Source organism: Muscardinus avellanarius, assembly GCF_963383645.1.
Source record: "Muscardinus avellanarius genome assembly, chromosome: 17".
Lineage (NCBI taxonomy): Eukaryota > Metazoa > Chordata > Mammalia > Rodentia > Gliridae > Muscardinus > Muscardinus avellanarius.
Window position 1 is genome coordinate 39,064,452 of NC_137803.1, and position 20,999 is coordinate 39,085,450.

General features: G+C 41.5%; 1 protein-coding gene across 5 annotated transcripts in view; it reads right to left on the reverse strand.

Moving 5' to 3' along the window:
- The window catches only part of FHOD3 (formin homology 2 domain containing 3), a gene marked incomplete at both ends in the record, with an annotated part of 515,230 nt that overhangs the window by 72,514 nt on the left and 421,717 nt on the right, over window positions 1-20,999 (reverse strand). For 4 of the 5 annotated variants that reach the window (XM_080714775.1, XM_080714774.1, XM_080714772.1 and 1 more), the window contains 3 exons: window positions 8,180-8,394; window positions 14,989-15,039; window positions 19,935-20,069. In XM_080714775.1, the coding sequence (XP_080570901.1) occupies window positions 8,180-8,394; window positions 14,989-15,039; window positions 19,935-20,069 (401 nt within the window). The remainder of the gene's footprint in view (window positions 1-8,179; window positions 8,395-14,988; window positions 15,040-19,934; window positions 20,070-20,999) is intronic. The other variant, XM_080714776.1, reaches the window with a different exon arrangement.

Genomic DNA, 20,999 nt, shown 5'->3' on the forward strand with positions numbered 1-20,999 from the left:
GTCATTTGAGAGACACCTTGACTGGTTCCCAAACTTGGGTATTGTAAATTGTGTTGCTATAAACATGGGTATGCATGTATCTCTAAAATATGCTGACTTTCTTTTCCATAAATTCCAAGGAGTAATATAGCTGGATCAAATATAATTATTTTCAGCTTTTTGAGGAATTTTCATACTAAATTCCATAGTAGCCATACCTCCACCATTTCTGTACCATTTTTATGGGGGAATTTTAAAAGAAACTTCAATAATTATCTTAACTATCAATTTGTCAAGAATCATTCTCTAGGCCAGTCATGGTGGTGCACACCTGTAATCCCAGTAATTGGAAGGCTGAGACAGGAGAATCACAGGATTGAGGCCAATCTCATCAATGTAGTGAGACTCTGGACAACCTAGGGAGATCCTGTTTAAAAATAACAAATTTTTAAAAATGCCTAGGAAGTGTAGCTTGGAGGGAGAATGCCCCTGGGTTCAATCCTCCATCACCCACACACACAATCATCCTCGAATTTTCTATTACATATTCATAAAGAAATGACCCAGGTATATTATATCCTCTCTCTGCAAAAGTTCCTTTTCAATTAAGCCAATATCATGCATTCTCTCCTTACAGAATAGCCTGTATGGTCAAATACATGTTCTCCATCCATGGCTCATGTAATAAGTTTCTTTCTGGCTAAAGGCGACATAATTGTCTTGGTTGATTAATTTGTCCACTTTCTTTTTCCTATTTGTTCACCACCTGCTCATTAAATATTTAACTGAATGCCTGCTCTGCTCCAAGCCCTGGAAATTAGCAAAGATGAGTGTAGGCATGTCCTCCAGGGAGTGTTCAGAGTGGAGAGGATAACTTATCATATAGTGAGAGAAACCCTGTTATATCATATAGTGAGAGAAAACCTGTTAAGATGCTTTGGCTAGGTGGGAAAAGGTTCAGTGCACACCCTTGGGAAAGAGGGCACTCCATGCTCAGAGGCACACTCAGAAAAACACAAGCCCTTTCAGGTACTGATAGCAGTTTGGTGTAGATCGAGCATAATACATGGGGGGAGGTATTGTACTGATAAAAAGCCTGGTAAAGACCAAAAACCAAAAGGGTATTAAATACCATGTAAGATCTGGACTTACACTGTAGAAGATGGATAACTAGTAGAGGATTTTGAAAACAAAGTATTTTTGGATGGGTTGCTGAGGAGAACATGAAAGAAGTGAGACATATTAGAATCGACTGAAATGGCTCAAATGGGAAACGGTTAAGACCATGATCCAGGCATTGGTGATGAAGAGGAAGGGAAAAGGGTCAACTTAAGATAAAGGAGCACAACAGTTGGTGGGTGACTGAATGTGGATTGAGCCCAAAATAATATGTATAATTCCAGCTCAAATGACTGGCCCAGCAGAGACAGCCTTTCCCAGGTGAGCACTAGAAGGTCTCAGCAGGTTTGGGGGTGGCAGCTGATGCATGAGGGAGGGGGGGAAATCTCCGGCCTGAGGGGCATCTCAAGGGAGATGGCTAAGAATGTTGGAGACACATGTCCTAATCTCAAGAAAGCCAAGGATGGAGATACAGATTTGGCAATTTTCAGTATACAGCAAGTAACTAAAGACAACTGGTCAAATGATGGTGTGGTGAGGAGTATGACATAAAAGAAGGTAAATGGAGAGGAACTTTGGGAAAAAATGCTACACAGGGGGCAGGCAGAAGATGAGGGGGTGAGGAGACACAACAAAACAATGAGAAGACTGAGTCAAATGAAAAAAAAATGAGAAATGTATATGGCATGAAAGGCAAATAGCCCATTTATTCTGGAGATTGTCTAGAAGAAGTAGAAGGATCCCAGAGGGACTGGATCAGAAAGTCAACAAAATGCTACTGGAACTTCTAAATACATTTTGCAGAGGTAGCTTTCTCAGTGAAGTTCCAGCTTTGAAAGACTCTGAAGATGTATGTCATGTCTGGAGGCAGATAAAATGCATTGTGCATGCTCTAAACACAAGGTTCTCTTTTTGAAAAGCATAATTTTAGGGACTGGAAAACCACCGTGCTCTTACCTGGTTACACTGAGAGTACTGCATCATTTGAACAAATGCATTTAGGGAAGATGGAAGAAAGGCAGGGATGTTGGAGGGAAAGGAGGGGTGGCCAAGATGGCAGAGTGGTGATTAAGGTTCTAAGCCCAGACAAGAGTGCTAAAAGGAGCCTGATAGTGGTTATCCTTTGTTCCTTCCCAGATCTCAGTTATTGACTGGAAATCTAAAGTATCACAGACTGAAGAACTGTCATTGTCCTGATATGTGGAGCCTCCTGATTATACCTGGAAACACTGACCCACGGCTCCCCCCCCCCCCCCGTGGATGAAAGGCACTGATATCTCGCCTGGTTAACATGCCAGGATCCCTGCGAGCACCTCGAAAAATAGGCAGGGCTTTTGCAGTTCCTGACACTCTTTTTGTCAAATAAGGACAAATTAATTGCTGTTCAAAACATGAATTTTCTGTTTAAACAGATATTAGGATACAAATTTGATAACGGTTGGTTAAAATAATTGTTATTTAATGTTGGGAAAAACTGTCTATGGATCTTCCATGTATCTGCAGTCTTGCTGGCAAAGACACTGATAGACTTTGTTCTGGAGTATCTTTCCAAGGAAGAAAGAGAGAGAGAGAGAGAGAGAGAGAGAGAGAGAGAGAGAGAGAGAGAGAGAGAGAGAGAGAGAGACCCCTGCCCCCCACTACAGCAAAAGATGTGCTGGTTTGTTGCCCCCCAGTTATGCCTCCCTCTGGGACAAAGGGAAAGCATGCTTACTGCCCATTATAAATAGTTTGGGTCCCTAAGCTCAGAGTTTCTCTCCTCGGGTTCATCACAGTGTGAGTATAGGTACCACTAGGCCCTATTTACATCACTATAGGAACTGGGGCTACGGGAAATGGCATAAGTGCTGATTCTCTGGCTATTACTATTGCCACAAGTAATAAACTGGCCTTTGCATCTTCTGCCATCTTCCAGGAAACCACATTAGGCCAACTTATTAGCTTACAAGTATGGTAAGTCTCAGACACTCCACAGTCTTACACCTAATAGTGCCTATGAACTATGCTGATCAGATAATGCCCTTTACCAAGTTTCCTATTGACACTCTGCTTTGCCTTTGCTCCAGGTTTATATTTTATTTCAAAAGGATTCAAGAAAATGCACTGCAGCTTACTGGCACTCTCTGTAGTGAGAAAAGTAGAATTTTTTTGTCTTTTTACATTTTTAAAGACTAAGAAATAGCAAGGTAGAAAACCCAGTGACTGGTAAAGGCTCTCAGTATGGCCTTGGACACAGCTCCTGAGATATTGTGTCTGAGCACATGGCATCAAGGAGCAGCAGTCAGGTGAGGTATGGGGAGGCCTGGGAGCCCCAAGTCACTGAAGCACAATAAATTAAGTTTCCTGCCAATTCATGAAACACTGAACTGGGTGTCCAAATCTTTATGCTAGTGAACTGGCATGCATGAGGGGACCTCTGACTGACGATATTCCATTGCTACTGTGCCAGTTAGAAAGAGGATACCAGATGTTTCTGTCTGGTGCCATGAGGATTAGGTAACCTAGGAGAATGTCTACACCTGAAGGAGACTCAAGCATGTGATACAATAGTGACAAAGATGTTTAGCTGATGCTAACAATGACCACAGCCACGATGACAAATGGATGCCCCTGTAAGAAATGATGACCCATCTAAGCAGACTGAACATTTTATGATACATGTCTATGCTTTATTTCTGGTTTGAGAATTAGAAGGAGGGGACTGGGAGAGGAAGGATTGTCATCTTTGCTAGTACTTTAAATGCTTGGATCTGTGAGAGAAAAATATCAGAATATCATCACTGAACATTTCTATAAATGGTGCCAGGTAAACATATGGCCAGATAGGCCTTATCTTGTATCTCCAGAACCAGTAAGACTTTTGGAAATACTTAATACAAATATAAGTAGAAAAAACTGCTACTGAACATTAACTTTCCTGTTATAAATATAGTGTGGCAAAAATTTAAAATTCACCTCTAAAGTATTATTTCTGTATTTAATAGAAAGGCTAGTAAGCTTAGAACAAAAATAACCTAGCTCTCTTGTATGTTTTGATGCTGAGGTTAGCAGATGAAGCTCCTTATAAATTCTCCACAATAGCTTCCTTCTACTGGGAAGTGTCATTTCTCTCCAACTGGCCTCAGGAGGAACTCATGTGTAAAGAATGGAGAAAGGTAGGGACACAGTTCTAGCTCACCAAAGAGACATGTTCAACCCTAGGACAAACTGCATGGACCATTGTGTCTGCTTTCAGGTGAGCCATTTTTTTCTCTACTTGTTTCAATGAAATAGGGTACTTGGAACTGACACATATTGGGAAAATGGGTTACTTGGCTATACTGGCTTTACTCATGGTTATGTAGATTATTAATTTTAATCCCCAGTGCAACTTTCTGAAGTTATATTGAAGAACTTTATCCCAATAGGATCACTATTTTTCTCTGATTAGTGAGAATAACTTGTTTCCCAAGTCATCTACGAATTTCCTAAAATAGTAATAGGAAATAAATTTACTAGATTGGTATTCTGATACAAATCTCCAGGGCTCAGTGAAAACAAGAAAAGGATATCAAAGAAATGGATAGAAGGAGGTGCCCTACCATTTTTACCAAAACTTTGGGCTGCTTATCTACATTGATTACAGCATGTGCAAAGGAGAACACATATGTAGATGTCCTTCCCTCACTTGGCTTTGGCAGTTTTACAGAGGAAAAATACTCAGGCCATCACCACTAAGTCTAGGCAGTGCTGGGACACACATCAACTGTGAGCCGCAAGACGACCAGATGGAAAAGTAATTCAAGCACACGTTGACTTCATAGTGGGGGCTAGTGGCATCATTTGCACAGAGTTATGACAGATTTAGCTGGGGAAAGTTTTGGCTAAAAAGTTCACTAGCTGGCACATAATGCTATTGCTATTTAACTATTAAACCTTCTCTTTTTAAAAATGTATTTTGTAAGAGAAAAGAATTTTTTTTAATGTTTTCATATCTTCTTGCTTTTAAAAGTTTTCTGGAATCTGAGTAAATAATTGTAGTAAAAGAACCCATAAAGCAAACTATCATCTTGAAGTATATATAATTCAGTAACAAATATTAGCTATTTATTTTTTTAGGGTACCATTCTGAAATGTTGGCCACAATTTTTGCAGAGAAGGCGTAAGAAAACACAATGCTGGCAATAGTCATTGTTTGTAGTGAGAAAATGGGAGATTTCTGGGGATAGGGTAGGCAAAAGGACAGTGTAGTATAAATTTGAACACCGCTGAAAATACTGTGGAACCACAGCTCCATGATAAATGGCTGGGAGGGAGCCAAAAAGCTGGGTTCTGCTCACAGCACTGTGCCAACAGGGTCTGAAGCAAATCTTTGAACCTATTTGAGCCTCAGAGAAAATGATACGTCCCTACTTACCCAAACACATGCCATGCTATTAAATAGTAGCATTTGGGAGGAAGGGGCAGAGTACTATGAAAATGTGAAGTGTATTAAGATCATATGATTCCACAAGGATCAAAAGTGAAAAAGTGGGTAAACCCCTGAAACATTTGCACCACATAATGTCAGGTGTTTGGTGCAAGAGAAACATCTGGTTGTATAATTTTTAAACTTTCTTTTCCAGATGTTACAATATTGTAAATGTTAGGGATAAGAAAAAAGTTACTTTCAGTATATAAAAATGGGACCTGGGCTGGGCACAACGGCCCACACCTATAATCTTAGCCACATGGGAGGCTGAGACAGGAGGATACAAGTTCAAGGCCAGCCTGGGAAACTTAAGTGAGACTTTGTCTCAAAATAATAACAAAAGGGCTAGGGATATAGCTCAGTGGTAGGATGCCATGAGTTCAATCCCCAGTACTGCATAAATGGTAGGGGGAAGAAGAACAACAAAGAAAATGGGACCTGGGGAAAAGACTAGTAATGAGATAGAAGCAGGATATTTCAAAGAACAATAACAAATCAGGCTGAGAAAAGCCTTTCTGTTATGCCAACGGGGTGTGTCTGTCATGAAAACAAAAGTCTCCAAATCAGAAGGAAGCTTTAGCAGTTCTTTTTGAGACAATTTTAGTATAGAATTTATTTTTAAATACTTTCCAATTTCATTATTCAATTACATATTAGGACAAAGAAAATGACTTTGCTGGTCCTACTGATTTGGATCATAAGTACTTAACATATGATGAACAGCTCTTCTAGACCTCAAAAGACCACTGATTTTATTTTTAGGGAAAAGCAAGCAACATCACATGATGCTATTTTATTAACTTGTGATTATGTGTAAATTTAAGTCAAGTATTCCTTTTTCAGGTGCAGATGTCACTTGTGTGAATTTAAACATTCAGTCTCTTCCTTATTTTTTTTTGGTGGTACTGGGGATGGAACCCTTCTACCTCCGGGCTACACTCTCAGACACATTTTATATTTTTTATTTGGAAAACAAGGTCTCTTAAGCCAGTGAGGCTGGCTTCAAACCTGCACAATCCTCCTGTCTCCGCCTCCCAAGTGCGGGGATTACAAGCGTGCGCCACCATGCCGGGCACATTCAGTCTCTTCTAATCCCTTCATTGAAGAGTAAAATGACATTCCCTATTTATCTCTTGGAGAGTATACTGAAATAACTTCAGATTTCCCTCAAATGTGTAGAGTATATATGCAAAACATATATTTTTATTTTTATTGTTTAAAATATTCAATTTTTTATTAGGTGGGATGGCCTCAAATTAAACTCTAAACTAATTCTTGAGAAGCTGTCTACTGGCACAAACATCAAGTAGCTTAAAAATTTAAGGACAATCTTTATAGATATTGATATTCTCTCTTTGTTTGGGGCCACTCTCTATTCAGTTTAGATTATCATTTGGAAAATGACTAGAGGTGCAATTCAGAGCTAACGGTCCCAAGATCTGGTGCTGAACCACAGCTTTTCAGGGAGTATTTTTCATATTGCCTCTAGAAATGCCACAATGCATATACAGCGATGAGCCAGACAGCATTTGGAAAGTGCATGGCTCTCATACAACAGTCTGTTTTCCTGATCCTCAGTCTCAATATTTTCAGACTGATATTACTCATGTGTGACTGAGCCATCTGCCTGGGATAATCCTCCATGGCCGAGGAGCCAGGAGTAACAAGACGTGATGGAGAGCTGTGGTGCGACCAGCCTGCTCCTGCAGAGTGAGCCCTAAAGCTGAGGAAGCCAGTGAAAAATTGGACGGACAATGTCATTCCATTACATCCAGTTCTGTGAGGTCATAGAATCCTGCCTTACTTAACTTTATGCCATATTTAGACAACCCTCCTAGAGTTAAAAGTGTGGTGCCTCTGCTATGCTCAATTGGCTAAGTCTACATCAGGCTGTAAGCCAGGACACTGGATGAAACCAAACAGTGCTAGGGGCAGCGTTAATCAACACGCACCCTGTAAGTGCTGGCCCCCAAGAACAAGACTCTGCATTAATGTGAAAGAAAATGGACCCACAGCACGCAGACCAGTGGGGAGTATAGCTGATGCTCAAGGCTGCAGTGAACAGTACTGCTGCAGTTCTCCAAATAAATCAAAGACAGAATTTCTCCAGGGAGAGCCTGCCTGCCTGCACGTAAGCATGTGCACACACACATCACAAGCCAGTAATTTTTGCTACTGTCATTTTTTCTTCAGTCATTAACTTCTATTTTCACTGGGTTCACATTTTGCTTTGCTTGCTTTTTTTTTAGTTTTAATTCTCCGTCAGTTTAATTTAAACCAGATTATCAGTTCCTAAGGTAAGATAATTCAAAAGTGGTCACATCATCGGGCAGAGTCATACACTTGAATTAACAGTGAATACTCTCATATTTAGAATTAGGTGTCGTCTTACTATTTTATATTCTCCCTTTTCAATGGTCATACATTATCAAGTGCTGTAAATAATTTTGCTTCTCTATAAGTGGCTCTGGAGACACCTAGTTTTTTAGCAAAAGCACAGGCTGAAGCTGTCCCCAAAACTTACCTGTTGTTGGCTCTTCATATTACTTTTCATGTTGGAATCATTACTGCTGCCCAGAAAGGAGCTGTCTGATATGAACCCATCAGTTTTCCCCCCACCTTCCCTGCACTCACCTTGGGGATGCTGAAGTGCTCCTGTGGAAGAGGATGGCACCAGGAGGGCCTCCTTGGAGTCTGCAGATGCAGGGCTCTGGCTCAGAGGGACCGGCAAGGCAGGGGCTGCCGGCGAGGTCAGGTCCAAGGAGAGGTCGGCCCTGCCTCTGCTTGCACTCCGGCTCCTCAGCTCTTTCTCGTGCGCCTCGGCTGCCAACTGTTCCAAGTATTTGTATCTGAAAGTTAAATTCCAAAGGGTTTCCGTAAAAAGAAAGAGGAGCCCATGGCCGGTGCTTGTTTATGGATGAAACACCTGCAGGGTGAGCTGGTTTCCTGATGCTTGGAGCACAGCGCAGGGCAGACTGGAGGGTCAGCCTGCCAACAACACCCAGTGCAGCCAAGATGCTAATGATTAAAAATCCTGCATCATTCATAACCAAACAAATTGGGGGAAATGGCAACATCACACAGTCCCAGATCCTGCATCACTGCTGCAGAATTCTATTGTGCTCTTTTAGGAAACATTTGTACAAATAAGCAAAACAGCAATCACGACCATTTAAAAGCCCCAACAGCGACAGCAGAGAACTGAAGCCCTCAGAGCTCACAGCTGCGAAACAGGAGGGTGTGCCTCGGTGTGACTGAGAGAAACAACGCTCCCAAAATAACAAAAGGGGCTGCCTGGACGCAGCCTCTCGGAATTTCTGAACCTGCTTCAATGCTAACAGCAATGGAACTGGAATCACTTTGTTCTCTCAGTGTCAGCCATGGAAACTTTTTTATATTCTAAAATATTTCTGAGTAGGACTCAGACATCCAATAGCTTGGACCTGACGTCACATATAGTTTATTCATCAAAGTCAGTTTAAAAGAACAAAGATACATCTGTTTTGTATTTCAGACAGGCAGAACCCACTAACTGTTTATTAAGACCAGCTACCAATCATATTCCTCATAGTGTGCTTTATAGATCAGACCGAAATAACTTTGAAATATGTGCCTCTTCCAGATGTCTGCTAATTTTACTCACCACTATTTGCGCAGAAATAAATGTACAAGTTCAGCTGGAGCAGGTCTCTTGCCCACCATGAACTGCGAAACAGCTTTTTCAAGACCCCCGCCCTGCACCATTCACCACCCCAGCCTCTTCCAACCACCAGGGCCCCCGCCCAGTCATCGGACATGATGCCCCTCATTCCCCCCAAAATGAGACATGCAAAGCACTTATTTAAACATCTTTGCAATGAATGCATTTTAAATACACACACTTTATCTCATTCTTAAGGTGGGTGTGGCTCCCTCCTCTGCCATGGGGCCACTGTCCCCTTTCTTGCCAGCACCAAGGCCGGCTGCCCTCTAGGCCGCACCCCATGTGCTTCTTCCTCCTTCTGTGAAGCCTGCCTTGACCACCACAGCTGGAAGCGATCTGGGCCCTGCCTCTGAACTCGGGTCGGATATGTCGCCCATTCAACTCTGATGGCATTTTACATGTGCTGCCTGGCATATTTAGTCATCTCTTCACATGTGTATGTCTGCTTCCAACAAGCGCATACTATGATTTTTGAGAACAGGAAGATTAGCATTCTTTATTCTTTCACTCTGTGTTGTGTGTTTGTGGGCTGATGGGAAACAGGCAAAGCACACAGGGAGAAACCTGCAGAGGCCCCGCACCTGCAGAGGCCCACCTGCAGCGTAGGAGGCCGAGGGGTGAAGGCACCCCTTGCGAGGGTCTCCAGCATGCTTTCTTGATGAATCTCTGAAAAGAGACTTGGGATGGGTCACATGTACAAACACCTGAGCCTTGGCACCGGGACCAGCTGTTGTGCAGCCCAAGGATGGAGCTGTGTCAGAAAGATGCACACCCTGGAATCTGCTCACCACAGTATCACCTCGCCAGAGGTGAGAGGGCTGTCAAATGATACCTGCTTCTGAGCTCAGTTCAGCCCACTGAGGCAAGCCTCCTGACCATGGAAGTGCTGGGCACATGTTAAGAAAGGGATTTTCCTGGTGAGAGATGGCGACCCCAGGAAGTAAACTGTGAATGGATGTGCAGGAGACCCTGGGCCAGAAATGCGGCCCACCCGGGGGTTCCCACAGAGCCTAAGTATGAGGCAGGAGGGAGAGACAGGCAAAAAATGAGGTACAAACAAGAGGATCCAGAAAGGTCTCAGAGATCAGAATCCCAGAGCAGGGCTTGGTTTCTGAGCAGCAGAGGCACATGGCAGTCACCACGTGGGCTGGTGGGCTCCCCGGAACAGGAACAACTGGGCCTCTGATGCCACGGCTCTTACAGTCACCACTTGAGGGAAGGTCACTATCCAAGGGAGAAATGATTTTCGTGACAAGAAGCAGAGACCAGGGTGCAGCAATGCAAAGTGGTAACAAAGCCTTCATTAGAAGCTTCCTATCAGAAGGAAAGCCCACTTTTGGTCCTCATCTTGGCTGGCCCAGCCATGGTCCTGGTCATCCATTCCCTTCCCTGTGAACAGCCAGACTAGTGGGCCTGGGATGGCACCCAGAGTTCATCCCACTTTCTGGGGGACTGTAGGAGCTGCTCATCCCAGAGCCTGTATAGATGGAATACCAAACTACTCCTGTGAACTCCTCGTATCACAATGCCATCACCAAAGATCTGACATGGGAAGAGTCTAAGGTTTAACTGTAATTCTTTCAACAAATGATACTTACATTGTGGACAAAAGTGGCAGGTACGTTGTTGAATGGGTAAAAGTATAAGTTTTAAAAGATGGAAACTGGTTGCACAACAATGTGAATATACTTCATACTGAACCATATGCTTAAAATGGTCAGGTTCATGCAGTATGTGCTTTATCACAATTAAAAAGAAATCTAAATGATCCAGGCATGGTGGTGCATGCCTACAATCCCAGTACTTGAGAGGCCTAGACAGGAGAATTGCAGGTTCAAGACCTTAGTAATTAGTAAGACGATTAGTAATTTAGCCTCTGTTTTAAAATAAAAAATAAAAAGGGCCAGGAGTATAGCTCAGAGATAGAATGCCCCTGGGTTTAATCCCTAGCACCAAAAATACATCATACATACATACATACATACATACATACATATAGACAGACAGACAGACAGACATATGGCAGGGCAGAGAAGAGCAGAAGCCAAAAGCATTGAACCTTTCTGGAAGAACACAGCAGTGTTCATCTACAATAGCTGCAGAGGTGAGGGTGGTGGGCTGGTATGCCTGGAAAGAGCCCCAGAAACTTGCAATGAGAATATTACATCTTAGCAATCCTCCTGCCCACAGGAACCTCCAGAGTCCTTGGGGAGGAAGCCAGACCTGTACCTGACCTTCCCTTAGACAGTGATTCTAAGAGAAACAGCATTTATGGGCCCAGTTGTTCTTGATCTGGGGAGCCCACCAGCTCACACGTGACCATCACATGTCCATCACCTTGTGAAGTAAGAATGGTCCGCAGAGTGAGCACAGCCCCAGGCACAGAGCTGCTGCCGTTGCTACCTTGCTCAAACATTACAATTTCTCTCCCCTCTGTCCCATCCTTTGTTTATTCACTTTCTTCCTTTGTTTATTGAACTTTTGTTGAGTGCCTGAGATATGCTAAGAACTGTAGTAGGCAACAGAGGTTTAATAATAAACAAGAAAAAATTCTCACCAGCACGCAGCTCACAGTTCAGTGGGACAGAGAGGTAAATAAACTATTGGAGTGAACTCCAGCCTCCGCCAGGGGCGGGAACTGTGGCGCAGGCTCTGTACACGGGGTTCTGTGAACTTTGCCTTTAGGTTAACCTAAATGTGCTTACTGATGACTTTGTCCACTTCTTTGGAAATTCTTATGTTCAGCTCAAGCCTGGCTCCCTCTAAAGTCTGCTTCTCAGTCCTTCTAGAGCAACATCCAGGATCCTTTCTCATTACTTCATTGATCACTTCCATGCAAACTTTCCAAAATCCTAGCCCAATCCCAAGCCTTCCCTTGTACTCTGTCCTTGTAACTCCTGTTTGCCACCAGGTATTTATTTTCCCAGTTCAACCTTGGACTAACAAACCTAAACTAAATTGATCCACCAACCACTCTAAGATGTCACCAGACAGGATCACATTTCTTACCACCCCACCTTAAACGTTATTCATTAATGCCTCTTAAACTGATCACTACCATATAAAATCTTTATTCTAATATTTAAAAAATTAGAAATAGCACATCTCTATGGAAATTTATTTCCGGTCTGCATCATTGTCAATAAAATAATTTGCCTGAAATTACAGAATGAGATGACATAAAATATAACTGAACGGCCTCAGTCTAACAAAGCAGCATTGGACTTACTTTGTCTGTGTGTGTGGTGCTGAAGTGAACGTAATGGCATTCTACTTCCAATCTACACCCCGAGCCCTATTTTATTTTTTTAATTTGAAAACAGGGCCCAAGTTTCTGCAAGCCTTGCTAAGTTGCTGGGGCTGTCTTTGAACTTCCAATTCTTCTGTCTCAACTGCCCAAGTACTGGGATTACAGCTGTCCACCATCATGCCTAGTAACATTGATCTTACTACACTTACATGATGCAAATCTCAAAAATCACCTATCATGACTCAGGCCATCTTTTCTGAGTCTTTTCATTACTAACAAGAGACAAGGTAGGCTTAGACAGGAGGATAATAGGTTCAAAGCCATTCTCAGCAACTTAGTGGGATTTTCAACAACTTAGTGAGATTCTCCTTCAAAATAAAATAAGGATGAGGACAGGTATGTGGCTTGGAGGTAGAATGCCCCTGGGTTCAGTTTCTGGCAACACACACACAAACACACACACACACATACACACACACACACACACACACACCAGCAAACATGCCAGATTCTAGCTTTAGCAATTAATAGATAGATTCTTTCTTATTTCTCTACCTCTGACCTCCATTGCCCTATTTCCAATTTTCTAGGAAATCTTATCATTTCCTCACATATCAAGAACCCTCATGGGGCCATAGAGAGCCTGCTCCTGTACCTGCTATGAAATCCCAGCAGGTGGGCAGCTCTGGGGAAGGGGCAAGGACCAAGAACAAGCCTCCTTTACACAAACCCACCAGGCATAAGTGACTCTTCAGAAAAAGAGCAGTAAATAACATCCAGAAACAGCTGGCTTTGGAGTGGTTTGGGAAGATTTTGATATTAGTCTGAGCCAGTTCAGACCCTGAAAAAGCATGTTGGTATCTCCCTAGGAGCTGCCAAGTCTTGCTTACATAGAAATAACCTGATATTCCAGTTTTCAGAAGCTCAGAAAAGTATATAAAATGGAGGGAGAACGAAAAACCAAATAAAACTTAATTCCTTAAGACTGGGGAGAAGAAAAGTCAACATTGTTTTTAGTAGGAGTATATGCGATGCTCCTCCCTCTGTGCGAAAACCAGGCACTAGTCAGAAAAACAGAAGTTTCTTGTTTCTTTACCAGCAACCATCACTCTGAATTTACTGGCCATAACTGGGTATTAGGATGACAATAATCTAATAGAATGTTGGAAGTAAAGCAATGCTGTAGTTTTATTTATGAGGCTGACTTAAGCATCTAATTTTTTAATTGAGTACAGGCAGTCTCTACTCTTCCCTGTCTCAGACTGTCTTGATCTATTTAGCTGATGGTGTCTAAAAAATTAGCACAATTCCACATCTTATTGGCTCAGACCAGAAAATATTAGGTTCCCAGCTGGCTCCAATACAAAAAAGTTTAAAATGAATCTTTCCATGGCTTCATGCTGTCACGCCATCTGCTGGCCAAGGGGATAACTGCAGACTGTACACTGTACAGTAGGGGGGGCAGTGATTTTTTTTTTTTTTTTGACTTGGTATTCAACTGAGGGGTGTTCTGCCTGTGAGCTACACCCTCAGCCCTACTTTATTTCTTGTTTTGAAACAAGGTCTCACTAAGTTTCTGAAGATAGACCCAAATCTAAGGCATGGTGGCACCATGATCTATTCCTAAAACAAGTTTTAATTGCTTAGCTACCTTTATAAGACAATGAAAATACTCATTATATTTTATTGAGTTCAAATCATGTTCCATTAAAATTTTAAAAAAACTAGTTGATAGCTAGAAGGTTTTAAAAACTATTGGTTCATTTGGTCATTTATTTATTCTATGCAACATCACTAAGTGCCTATTTTGTGCCAAGTACTGTGCTATACACTGGGGAAACCAGGGAAAAGTAGGCATGCTCCTGCCATCCAGAAGCCTGGCGCAGCTCACAAGGGAGGGAGGGATGCAGCCAGGGACAACCACCAAGAGTCTCACGTGTATCTGGTATCCTAGCCAGTGCCTGGCACGGTCTGTGTCCTCAAAAATGTATAGAGTAGTGCCAATTGAGTAGCAATGAGAAGATATTTAACCCCAGCTCGGCAGTAGTGGTGCAACATGTTTCAAACAGTCACATGGTACATAACAGTGTTTGGGTCCATGATGGGTACATACACAACAATGGTGTGTGATTACACTCTATGCTACTGAAACAGACAACCTAGCAGTGTAGTTCTGAAAACATATCTCAACTGTTAAGTGACACATACAAAAACACATACCATGTGTCAATATGGTGCTACTACTGACTGAAGAGGTTTGAAGCAACAGACATGTATTTCACCATAATGATACTAGAGCATAAATCTGAACTTTTCTTGGAAAACTTAAATAACAAAGACACTCTTTTGAAAAATGCCAGTTATGTGATATCTTAGGTGCCTTAGGTGAAGTTAATATATTTTAATGAACACAGTCTCTTCTGCATGCTTGGTTAACAGTGCAAAGCCATGTGCCATTTGGTTATCATGGGGAAAAAAAGATATACAAACCTTCCTTCTCTTGCTTGTCTTTGCTCCTCTCTTTTGTCTAAATACTCTCGGCTAATATGCAGAATAAACCGGGAAGGAAAATAGTGGAATAAAAGTATAAAGAATTGATTAACAGGATATCATGAAAATCACTATTACTTTATAAATGAAAAATATTACAGTTGATATTTAAGTTTAAAGGCTGTACTTTTAAAATACTAAATCCAATAGATTTTCAATAGAATCACTAGGATGTCAAAAAACATTAGAATAGTGGGTTAACTAGTAATGAATTAGTAGTTGAAAAATTACTAGTTATTGTGTAAAAAGATATAAATAGATGAAGGATAAAGAAAAGTTAAAAAATCTAATAGACGAATGTGGTGGGCCACATCTATAATCTCAGTACTCGGAAGGCTGTGATAGGAAGATCACAGGTTTGAGACCAGACTCGGCAACTTAGCGAGACCCTGTTTCAAAATAATAAATAAAACAGGGCTGGAGTGTAACTCAGAGGTAAGACTGGGTTTAATTCTGAGTTGAAAAATAAAAATAAAATAAATAATAGATAAATCAACATGTTAATTATAGGCAGGCAATAACTATTGGAGGCAACTAATATTCAGTTGAGGTCTAGGAGTTCCACAACATCCACCTCAAGAATTAATCTGAGTGTGCCCAAGCACCTTGGCCACTGTGGATGGCACTCCAGAGCTTGGACTTTCCTTCCGCAGCCCAGGCCGGTCTCTCCACATCCATTACACCCTCGAGTTCCTCCGCCAGGACCACTGCACGCTCTTGCTTCGTGAATTCTCTTTTCTTTGCGCCCACAAGATGCTAAACTTTGTCCAGTTTTAATGTTTTGTTTTTCTGCTGGTGAAGGCCCAAGTCAAATCTAAGTTTAAGGCTGTGGTCAGGTGCTTCTCAGAGGACTGTTTATTTTTCTCGAGTATCCTGACAACATGGTTTTTTCATACTGGACCTCAGAATGCAGCTTAATATTCTACCTCGTGGTGCACTGGTAAATAGATTATAAAGGGAAAATACTTCCAAAAGATTAATGTAGGTTAGGAGAGGGGAGAGAAATGCAAAAGGACTCTGATTTGTCATCGTTTATAAACATGTATTCTCATTGTTGTCTATACTAGAAATAATGTTGCTTATAACTCAGGAAGCTTAAGACCATATTCATCCAACCCAATAGCTGAGGAATAACTTTTAGATGCTTTGCATCAAGCACAGAAGGGTAAATAATTTAAATTAGTGTCATGATGGAAGGTTGGCCACTTGGTAACACCAAGGACCACTCTATAAAGCCTTTCTTATTTCCTTTTAAAAACTCCTTCCACTTATGTTCTCAAAAATACAGAACTGCAGTTATTATAATTAATAGCTGCCCGTGCACTATCCTGATAATTAGCATTTTTCCTGGACAAAAGGTCATTTTGTTTGGACCTCTCTGTGCTCTTAAATAAAAAGAATTATTTGGAACACAGTGCAAATGGTGAACAGTCTCTGATGACAGGTTTCCTGAGTCTAATCTTCACTCTGCGTGTCAGGGAGAGAGGGGGAGAGGGAGAGAGGAGGAGAAGGGGAGAGGGGAATGGACATAGAGAAATACCTGCGTACTACGACATGGGTTTCTTTTCTTTTCTTTTCTTTTCTTTTCTTTTCTTTTCTTTTTTTTTTTCAGGTACTGAGGATTGATCCCAGGGGCATTCTACCTCCAAGCTACATTCCAGCCTTATTTGATTTTGAAATAAGTTCTCAGTAAGTTGCTGAGACTGGCCTTGGACCTATGATCTTCCTGTTCTCAGCCTCCCAAGTGCTGGGATTGCAGGCATGTGCCACCATGCCTGGCAATAATATACTCTTATCCTGTTTTCCTGCACCTCTGGCACTCCACTGACATGAACACCAGGCATTTTGGTGTTATTCCATGGGTCTCTGAAATGCTTAATATTTTTCAATTTTTAACTTATTTTATTTTCTGATTAGATAATTTCTATTGCATATCTTTAGGCTCATTGATTCTTCTATCTACTTTGCTATTCAGCCCATCTGATAAATTTTCCATTTTGATTTTTTTAACTTTTCAGTTATGTATTTCAGTTCCACATGTGTATACATATTTCTTCTTTATATCTCACTTTTCAAAGACTTAACATTTGTTTACAGCATTTGTCCTCCTTCTGAAAGCATGTTTGTAATAGCTACTTTAAAGTCTTTGCCTGGCAATTACAGCAGCTTTGTCCTTTTGTAGTTAGCATCTTTTGATTATCTTTTCTTTTTGAGTTAAAAATTTCCTGGTTCTTTATAAGACAAGTTATTTTGAACTATGTTCTGTAAACCATAGATATTCTATACTGAGATTCTGAGTATTTCAGTCTACAAAGAGTCTTGGTTTTTGTTTTGTTTCAGGAAGCCATCAACCAGGTTAGGTTCAGCCTGTGGGTTCTCACCTCCCTGCTGATACTGGTTCCAATATTAGCTTCATTTTCAACTACTTTTAGAATAAGTTGGACCAGGCCCTTGTGTGCCCACCCATGGCCAGCCTGGGACCTGGGGGGTGGTCCTTTACTTTGTTCTTAAGAGCTGCATGAGCACAAATCAGAGGTGGGCTCAGGAGCGCTCTCTTGAGCTACCTAGTCTATGTGACTTTTGTGATACTTCCTGGCGGCTTTGGTTTCTTTCCTGGTCCTTTAGCCAGAAAGCCCATGCTTTATTTTCCTTACTCTGCTGTATACTTCTGAGAACTGGATCTGTATCCAGGGCAATACTACAGAAAGTTGCTGCTCTTCTGGTCAGTCTGAGGCACTCGCCTGGGCACAGCTGCTCTCACTGGGCTTTTGAAACAAAACAGATGAGGTAGGAGGGAGAAAACTAAAACAATAAATGAGTTCGCTACTCTCTCACCCTCTGGTTGTGCCTCAGTCAGAAAAAGGGCTTTTCTTGGAGCCCTTCTGGTCCACACTGATCTGTGCTTCTGGGAGTTGAAGTACCTCTTGATTATCTTGACCTTTCTATCTTGAGGTCATTCCAGGTGATTTTTAAGATAAACATAGTAAACTCACTGGTGGAACTCTGAGGGCTGGTCCTTCTTCTATTCACCCACTCCCACTTAGATTTTGGAGTTCTTGTAGCTCCATGCATTCTGTCCCTGACTTATGCCTGTATTCAGTGATGCAAAGGAAATATGGGATGGGACATGCTGATTCCATCTCTCCCATAAATGGTACCCTATTTTTGTGGTGTTGGTGATTGAACCCAGGGGCATTCTGCTTCTGAGATATACCTCCAGCCCTATTTTTTTTTTATTGGGAAACAGGGTCTCTCATTAAGTTTCTGATAGCCTTGCTAAGTTGCTGGGGCTGGCTTTGAATCTGAGATCTTCCTGTCTTAGCCTCCTAATACTGGGATTACAGGTGCACATCTCCACACCTATCCACTGGTATCCTATTTTATGAGGTTCTCAACCAAAAACTTCAGATATATAAGGAACTTTCTGAATTTTCCATATATTTGGTGATAAAATATGCAAATGTGTTATAAAGCCATAAATCAGGAAGTGTTTAACTTGTTCCAAGGGTTTTAAAACACTGTTCTTCTTAAACAACTTCGAACTACTTCATGAGAAGTGGTGCCTACAGGGCAGGTGTGTCCGTATTTCATTTGGTAGAAATGTGAGAGCTCAGGATGCCGCACAGGCATAGTGGAGAAGTGACGCTGGTTTGCTTCATCCCTCTCATTCACTCACTCTTCTCCCCAGTGGGTTGGGGCAGCAGTTTTTATTAAGTGGGGAGTTACAGTTGAGCAACTGTGTAACTCTGCCCATTTATCGATTATGTCTACAATTAGACATACTCTTCTTCACTTCTGGAGAAAGACCATGTTATTGAATCTGTAAGTCCTCATTGACAAGGTCTTGTGTCCTTTAGTGATTCAACTAGGAGTAATCAATGGAAATATCATTTGTCAAAGAAATCTTAGTAAGGAAACCAAAAGTAGAGACGGGGCAATATGTAAAAAGAAGAAGAGAGAGATGACTGGCAAGATGAAGAAGAGGGAAAAGGTACAGTAGAAGGAGTGGGCTTGGGAGGGGAAGAAAAACAGGAAGGAGAAGGGAAAGCACGTAAGGAAAGAGGGGAGGAAAGGGATAGTACAAGGAAAGACTCAGCAAGTGTTCTGCGTTTCATAAAACACAGCACTGCATGAAGCTCAGGGAGAGGGGTGCAAGGAGATCAACCTAAAGGACAGGGGAGCAGGCGGAATGACAGAAGAACTGGAAGAGCCTGGACTCAGTGGAGCAGACAGGACAAGACATGGGATCTGCAATGGGCCACTCAGAGGGACACATCCTTGGAGCTGGACAGAGACCAAGAGACAGGGAGCAACAGGCTGGAAAGAATCAATGCAGTGATATTTCCCATCAGGAGGCGGGACTATTTATTTCTTAAATATATAACATCTTACACTTTTACTTACATATTTACGTGTGTGTGTGTGTGTGTGTGTGTGTGTGTGTGTGTGTGTGTGTAAGGTTGAAACAGGGAACAAGGAGCAAACCAGAAATCAAGAAAAAACATCTTCTTCTAAGCATCCAGTAGGGTATGAATAAAACATGAGCACCTTTAAGGGGAAATCGCAAATTAGGTTAGGACAATTAGGCTCTCTGTCCTTTGGAAGGCCGGATAGGACAATTTTAGATAATGGACGATTCAAGGATACACAGGTCCCTAATTGTATCTGGCTGTTTGTGCTTCCTGCCATATGGTTAGAGAAAAATCAGAGCAAACCAGATCCAGCCTGTTGCAGGTGAGCTTTGCACTTTTTTATGGATGAAGACACAATATAGAAACAAATACATTATTTTGCTACCTTTGGAAACCAGTGTTAATCATAGAGAGTGGTAGCCATGTGCTTTGTGTTTCAGCAAATTATTCAAATAATCTTAAAATCCTTCTTACTTGAATTTGTTTCTTTCTTCTCGTTCTATCCTCTGCAGCCTTTCTTCTCTCTCCTGCCGCCGCCTCTCTCTCTCTGCTGCCAGTGACTCTTGGTGCTGCCTAAAGGATGACGTGAGAAGACCACTCAGTGATGACCTGAAGACACAACGAGGTCACGTTTTAGTTGCTTGCCCTGTGACTGAAATCCTGGAGCAGAATCATTCTGAGTTTGGTTAGAAGGCCTAGGCACTACTTGGAGAAACTTACTGAGTGTTTAGATCTTCTACTTTAGGAATTTTGTCCATAAATGGCAATGAGCAACCTAGTTCAAGCATTGGTAGGATAAAAAGGAGGTCATATGTATATGCAATACCAAGCAACAGGCTTGGCAGGTAAGAAATCATCAATCATGGGTATTATTATATATGAATAGTATTTTGCTTATAATATTTCTCAAAGAAAATACATAAAATATATATATATATATATGCATATTTAAAGTTGGTTTATGTTAAGACTTTGATGAACTGGAAACAACTTTACAACTAAAACTATGCCTAAGATATGTGGCCATATAAAAATTTATCAATATATATCCTTAAAACAATGGCATCTTCTTAAAACAAGGTGTTGAGAAGACAGATAAAGAGAAAACAATATAGCAGTGGTCTGAAATGTGAATACAATTACAGAAACCTCCCTCTTTCAAGAGAAATCCAAGAAGATCCCACATGATCAAAGGACAGCCCTTGACTCTTTCTAATACCACACAGGAAATCTGGACTGCTCACCAAAGATGATGAAATTGAAATGGTCAGCTTTGTGGAAGCCACAGTGGGGAATCATGGGGTGGAGATCACAGGAAATGTTAAGTCAGGGATGTGGGGGGTGATTAGGCAACCATATAAAAATAAAAAAGAGGGTTATCTGGGGAGTCTTTATAGAAAGATAAAAATCTGCTTATGGAGAATTGTTGTTTTCAAACTTTCTAAAACTAAGACACAGGCATTTCTGAAATATATTTTTAAATTTATTTATTTGTGGATATAGTTTGGGTAAAATGCTACTTCAATTCAGCGAAAACAT